The following is a 7,500-nucleotide window of genomic DNA, read 5'->3' on the forward strand; positions in this document are numbered from 1 at the left end:
TCTATGTCTCTCCGTCATAGTTCCGGTTTGCCGAAGGGACAGATGTGCTGCTCATCGTTCTGGGCACGGTGATGGCGATGGCCCACGGGACCGTCCTCCCTCTGATGTGCATCGTGTTCGGCGACATGACGGACAGCTTCGTGGACGACTCGCTGGGCGCTCACCTCCCCAACGCCAGCATCCCCAGTGAGTTACCTCCCCAACACCAGCATCCCCAGTGAGTCTCCTCCCCAACACCAGCATCCCCCAGTGAGTCACCTCCCCAACGCCAGCATCCCCAGTGAGTTACCTCCCCAACACCAGCATCCCCAGTGAGTTACCTCCCCAACACCAGCATCCCCAGTGAGTCACCTCTCCAACACCAGCATCCCCAGTGAGTCACCTCCCCAACACCAGCATCCCCAGTGAGTTACCTCCCCAACACCAGCATCCCAGTGAGTCACCTTCCCAACACCAGCATCCCCAGTGAGTTACCTCCCCAACACCAGCATCCCCAGTGAGTTACCTCCCCAACACCAGCATCCCCAGTGAGTCACCTCCCCAACACCAGCATCCCCAGTGAGTTACCTCCCCAACACCAGCATCCCCAGTGAGTCACCTCCCCAACACCAGCATCCCCAGTGAGTCACCTTCCCAACACCAGCATCCCCAGTGAGTTACCTCCCCAACACCAGCATCCCCAGTGAGTTACCTCCCCAACACCAGCATCCCCAGTGAGTCACCTCCCCAATTTACAATTTACAATTTAGGCATTTAGCAGACGCTCTTAATCCAGAGCGACTTACAATAGGCAAGAACAAAAAGCATGGGAATACATCACATATGTAACAAAATGCATTTATCGCGAAACATGCGTAAGCTAAGACCGTGACTAGAACATATCTATATAATGACACTATACATATAAACTATAACTAGAACATATCTATATAATGACACTATACATATAAACTACACATATGTGCTATACTATGCTGTACATATATACTATGAAGTGCTATGACTACATACAATGCACTTATTGTGCTGTCTACATGACATGCTATAAGTCTGTTTCAAATGCTATATAAGTCTAAGAAGTGCTGTCTAAGGGGGTAGGGTAAGTGCTATGGGCCATGATGGAGTCTGAAAAGGTGGGTTTTCAGACTACGGCGGAAGATCGGGAGTGATGCTGCAGTTCTGATTGCAACGGGAAGTGCATTCCACAGTTTTGGGGCCAGAAGGGAGAAGAGTTTGGGACGTGTGGAGCGTTGTCCCGGCGTTTTTAGTGAGGGTACTTCCAGCTTCCCTGCGTTGGCTGATCTGAGTGCGCGGGAGGGTTTGTAGGGTTCAATCATGCTGGCAAGATATGGGGGAGCCATACCTTTGGTTGCTTTAAATGCCAACATCAGAGTTTTGTATTCTGTGCGGGCAGCGACCGGGAGCCAGTGCAGGGAGCGGAGCAGGGGGGAGACATGTGAGAATTTTGGCTGGTTGAAGACCAAGCGAGCTGCGGCATTTTGGATCAGTTGGAGAGGCTTCAGTGCACATGCCGGTAGGCCAGTAAGGAGAGAGTTACAATAGTCAAGTTTTGACAGGACTGTTGTCTGGATTAGGAGCTGGGATGATTCCTGGGTGAGGAACGGTCTAATTCGTCGTATGTTATAGAGTGTGAACCTACAGGATCGAGTGACAGCTGTGATGTGAGTTTTGAACGAGAGCTGACTGTCCAGGACAACACCAAGGTTCCTGGCTGTTGGGACAGACGTTACCAGGGCGTTGTCTACGGAAATAGTTAGCTCCCGCATCGGGCAGGACTTAGCTGGGAAGAAGAGAAGCTCAGTCTTGTCTGGGTTCAGCTTGAGGTGGTTGGAGGACATCCACTGTGAGATGTCAGCCAGGCAAGCAGTGATGCGCTCTTCCACCTGGGTGGCAGAGGGGGGGAAGGATAGAAACAGTTGTGTGTCATCGGCATAACAGTGATAGGATATATTGTGGGCAGAGATGATAGTGCCAAGGGATTTAGTGTACAGTGAGAAAAGGAGGGGACCAAGTACAGATCCCTGTGGGACCCCAGTTTGGAGGGTTCGGGGGGATGATAACAGACCTTTCCAGGAGACCTGGTAGGTCCGGTCGGTGAGGTAAGAGGAGAACCACTTTAGTGCCGTCCCGCCGATGCCTAGATCCGCTAGGGTGTCTAGGAGCAGCTGGTGGTTCACTGTGTCAAATGCTGCTGATAGGTCTAGAAGAATCAGGACTGCAGAGTGGGAAGCAGCCTGGGCAGCATGTAGTGCTTCTGTGACTGCCAGCAGGGCAGTTTCTGTGGAGTGGGCTTTTTTGAATCCGGACTGGTTGGGATCTAGCAGGTTGTTATGTGAGAGATGGAGAGAGAGCTGGTTGGAGACAACACGTTCAATGCTTTTTGATAGAAATGAAAGGAGTGATACCGGTCTGTAGTTCTTGACATCTGAGGGGTCAAGGGTTGGTTTCTTGAGGAGTGGTGTTACTCTGGCTGACTTGAGGGCAGATGGGACGCAGCCTGAGGTTACTGAGGTGTTGATGATGGAGGTGATGAAGGGGAGCAGATCAGGTGCGATGGTCTGGAAGATTGGAGACGGGACAGGGTCGAGAGGACAGGTGGTAGGTCTAGTGGAAGTCACTAGTTGTAGGACCTCGTCTGGGGAAAGAGGAGAGAAGGAGGACATGCGTGGTGTGTTGGGGTTAGTGTTGGTTGAGTCAGATGCCACTTTATGGGGGAGGGGGGGGAAGGAGCTGCTGATATCGTCAACCTTCTTCTCGAAGTAGTTGACAAAAACATCAGCAGTGAGGGATGAAGGTTGGGTGGGGGGAGGGGGCTTAAGGAGGGAGGAGAAAGTGGAGAAGAGCTTCCTTGGGTTAGAAGTACAGGATTGGATTTTGGTGTGGTAGAAAGAGGTTTTAGCAGTGGTTAGTGAGAGGGAGAAGGCAGAGAGGATTGAGTGAAAGTGGGATAGGTCATCAGGTAGCATCCCCAGTGAGTTACCTCCCCAACACCAGCATCCCCAGTGAGTTACCTCTCCAACACCAGCCTCCCCAGTGAGTTTCCTTCCCAACACCAGCATCCCCAGTGAGTCTCCTCCCCAACACCAGCATCCCCAGTGAGTTACCTACTCAACGCCAGCATCCCCAGTGAGTCACCTCCCCAACACCAGCATCCCCAGTGAGTCACCTCCCCAACACCAGCATCCCCAGTGAGTCACCTCCCCAACACCAGCATCCCCAGTGAGTCACCTCCCCAACACCAGCATCCCCAGTGAGTCACCTCCCCAACACCAGCATCCCCAGTGAGTTACCTCCCCAACACCAGCATCCCCAGTGAGCTACCTCTCCAACACCAGCATCCCCAGTGAGTTTCCTTCCCAACACCAGCATCCCCAGTGAGTTTCCTCCCCAACACCAGCATCCCCAGTGAGTTACCTCCTCAACACCAGCATCCCCAGTGAGTTACCTCCCCAACACCAGCATCCCCAGTGAGTCACCTCCCCAACACCAGCATCCCCAGTGAGTTACCTCCTCAACACCAGCATCCCCAGTGAGTCACCTCCCCAACACCAGCATCCCCAGTGAGTCACCTCCCCAACACCAGCATCCCCAGTGAGTCACCTCCCCAACACCAGCATCCCCATTGAGTTACCTCCTCAACACCAGCATCCCCAGTGAGTTACCTCCCCAACACCAGCATCCCCAGTGAGTCACCTCCCCAACACCAGCATCCCCAGTGAGTTACCTCCTCAACACCATTATGCCTTCATGGTGGAGACAATAAAACATACTCTCTCCCCATGCCTTCATGGTGGAGACAATAAAACATACTCTCTCCCCATACCTTCATGGTGGAGACAATAAAACATACTCTCTCCCCGTGCCTTCGGCCTGGTGGAGACAATAAAACATACTCTCTCCCCATGCCTTCGGCGCCCCCTGGTGGAGACAATAAAACATACTCTCTCCCCGTGCCTTCGGCCTGGTGGAGACAATAAAACATACTCTCTCTCCATGCCTTCATGGTGGAGACAATAAAACATACTCTCTCCCCATGCCTTCATGGTGGAGACAATAAAACATACTCTCTCCCCATGCCTTCATGGTGGAGACAATAAAACATACTCTCTCCCCATGCCTTCATGGTGGAGACAATAAAACATACTCTCTCCCCATGCCTTCATGGTGGAGACAATAAAACATACTCTCTCCCCGTGCCTTCGGCCTGGTGGAGAAAATAAAACATACTCTCTCCCCATGCCTTCGGCACCCCCTGGTGGAGACAATAAAACATACTCTCTCCCCGTGCCTTCGGCCTGGTGGAGACAATAAAACATACTCTCTCCCCATGCCTTAGGCGCCCCCTGGTGGAGACAATACAACATACTCTCTCCCCGTGCCTTCGGCCTGGTGGAGACAATAAAACATACTCCCTCCCCATGCCTTCGGCGCCCCCTGGTGGAGACAATAAAACATACTATCTCCCGTGCCTTCGGCCTGGTGGAGACAATAAAACATACTCTCTCCCTATGCCTTCGGCCTGGTGGAGACAATAAAACATAATCTCTCCCCATGCCTTCATGGTGGAGACAATAAAACACACTCTCTCCCCATGCCTTCATGGTGGAGACAATACAACATACTCTCTCCCCATGCCTTCATGGTGGAGACAATAAAACAATCTCTCTCCCCATGCCTTCATGGTGGAGACAATAAAACATACTCTCTCCCCATGCCTTCGGCGCCCCCTGGTGGAGACAATAAAACATACTCTCTCCCCATGCCTTTGGCCTGTTGGAGACAATAAAACATACTCTCTCCCCATGCCTTCATGTTGGAGACAATAAAACATACTCTCTCCCCATGCCTTCATGGTGGAGACAATAAAACATACTCTCTCCCCATGCCTTCATGGTGGAGACAATAAAACATACTCTCTCCCCATGCCTTCAGCCTGGTGGAGACAATAAAACATACTCCCTCCCCATGCCTTCGGCCTGGTGGAGACAATAAAACATACTCTCTCCCCATGCCTTCGGCCAGGTGGAGACAATAAAACATACTCTCTCCCCATGCCTTCAGCCTGGTGGAGACAATAAAACATACTCTCTCCCCATGCCTTCGGCCTGGTGGAGACAATAAAACATACTCTCTCCCCATGCCTTCATGGTGGAGACAATAAAACATACTCTCTCCCCATGCCTTCATGGTGGAGACAATAAAACATACTCTCTCCCCATGCCTTCGGCCTGGTGGAGACAATAAAACATACTCTCTCCCCATGCCTTCGGCGCCCCCTGGTGGAGACAATAAAACATACTCTCTCCCCGTGCCTTCAGCGCCTCCTGGTGGAGACAATAAAACATACTCTCTCCCCATGCCTTCGGCCTGGTGGAGACAATAAAATATACTCTCTCCCCGTGCCTTCATGGTGGAGACAATAAAACATACTCTCTCCCCATGCCTTCATGGTGGAGACAATAAAACATACTCTCTCCCCATGCCTTCGGCCTGGTGGAGACAATAAAACATACTCTCTCCCCATACCTTCAGCCTGGTGGAGACAATAAAACATACTCTCTCCCCATCTCTTCAGCCTGGTGGAGACAATAAAACATACTCTCTCCCCATGCCTTCGGCCAGGTGGAGACAATAAAACATACTCTCTCCCCATGCCTTCAGCCTGGTGGAGACAATAAAACATACTCTCTCCCCATGCCTTCGGCCTGGTGGAGACAATAAAACATACTCTCTCCCCATGCCTTCGGCCAGGTGGAGACAATAAAACATACTCTCTCCCCATGCCTTCAGCCTGGTGGAGACAATAAAACATACTCTCTCCCCATGCCTTCGGCCTGGTGGAGACAATAAAACATACTCTCTCCCCATGCCTTCATGGTGGAGACAATAAAACATACTCTCTCCCCATGCCTTCATGGTGGAGACAATAAAACATACTCTCTCCCCATGCCTTCATGGTGGAGACAATAAAACATACTCTCTCCCCATGCCTTCATGGTAGAGACAATAAAACATACTCTCTCCCCATGCCTTCAGCCTGGTGGAGACAATAAAACATACTCTCTCCCCATGCCTTCAGCCTGGTGGAGACAATAAAACATACTCTCTCCCCATGCCTTCATGGTGGAGACAATAAAACATACTCTCTCCCCATACCTTCATGGTAGAGACAATAAAACATACTCTCTCCCCATGCCTTCAGCCTGGTGGAGACAATAAAACATACTCTCTCCCCATGCCTTCGGCCTGGTGGAGACAATAAAACATACTCTCTCCCCGTGGCTTCAGCGCCTCCTGGTGGAGACAATAAAACATACTCTCTCCCCGTGCCTTCAGCGCCTCCTGGTGGAGCACCACAGTGACACCTTTCTGTTTCGTCTCTTCTCCAGACATGACCTTCCCTGTGGCCAATCAGACGACGTCTCTGCAGGACAACATGACCGGGTAGGTCGATCCCAAACACTTCTGTGAATGCTTCATTCTGATTGGTCAAATCGTTGAATTCAGCGGCGTGTTATTTCTGGATAACAGACCGCTGCCTAATTAAAGCCTCGGAGCACCTGATTGGCTAATATGAATCTGTGTAATTGATGCTGTAACCCAACATGACAGCTGTAAACTAACATACGATGTTGTGCGTGCGTGCGTGCGTGCGTGCGTGCGTGCGTGCGTGCGTGCGTGCGTGCGTGTGTGCGTGTGTGTGTACGTGTGTGTGTGTGTCTCCCAGCTACGCCATCTACTACTCCATCATGGGAGGCGGGGTGCTGATCGCTGCCTACATGCAGGTAGGGCGGGGCCACATGCAGGTAGGGCGGGGCCAGGGCGGGGCCACATGCAGGTAGGGCGGGGCTACATGTAGGTAGGGTGGGGCCAGGGCGGGGTTACATGCAGGTAGGGCGGGGCTACATGCAGGTAGGGCGGGGCCATGGCGGGGCCACATGCAGGTAGGGCGGGGCTACATGCAGGTAGGGCGGGGTTACATGCAGGTAGGGCGGGGCTACATGCAGGTAGGGCGGGGCCACATGCAGGTAGGGCGGGGCTACATGGCGATAATTGCCGTTTGCAGTTCTATGGTGGAGTTAGCTGCTTTATAGCAGACAGTTTGAGAGGGGGAGAGGTGGTGGAGTTAGCTGCTTTATAGCAGACAGTTTGAGAGGGGGAGAGGTGGTCGAGTTAGCTGCTTTATAGCAGACAGTTTGAGAGGGGGAGAGTTGGTGGAGTTAGCTGCTTTATAGCAGACAGTTTCAGAGGGAGAGAGGTGGTGGAGTTAGCTGCTTTATAGCAGACAGTTTGAGAGGGGGAGAGGTGGTGGAGTTAGCTGCTTTATAGCACACAGTTTGAGAGGGGGAGAGGTGGTGGAGTTAGCTGCTTTATAGCAGACAGTTTCAGAGGGAGAGAGGTGGTGGAGTTAGCTGCTTTAGCAGACAGTTTGAGAGGGGGAGACGTGGTGGAGTTAGCTGCTTTAGCAGACAGTTTGAG

The 7,500-nt window shown here is 52.0% G+C and overlaps 1 protein-coding gene across 1 annotated transcript in view; it reads left to right on the forward strand.

The window, feature by feature from the left end:
- Positions 1 to 71: 71 nt before the first annotated feature.
- The window catches only part of LOC306917949 (phosphatidylcholine translocator ABCB4-like), a gene marked incomplete at both ends in the record, with an annotated part of 19,908 nt that continues 12,479 nt past the window's right edge, over positions 72 to 7,500 (forward strand). Inside the window, 3 exons of the mRNA XM_079530853.1 lie at positions 72 to 186; positions 6,411 to 6,465; positions 6,749 to 6,806. Of these exons, the coding sequence (XP_079386979.1) occupies positions 72 to 186; positions 6,411 to 6,465; positions 6,749 to 6,806 (228 nt within the window). The remainder of the gene's footprint in view (positions 187 to 6,410; positions 6,466 to 6,748; positions 6,807 to 7,500) is intronic.

This window comes from Electrona antarctica (assembly GCF_951216825.1).
Source record: "Electrona antarctica genome assembly, contig: scaffold_1051, whole genome shotgun sequence".
Taxonomy (NCBI): domain Eukaryota; kingdom Metazoa; phylum Chordata; class Actinopteri; order Myctophiformes; family Myctophidae; genus Electrona; species Electrona antarctica.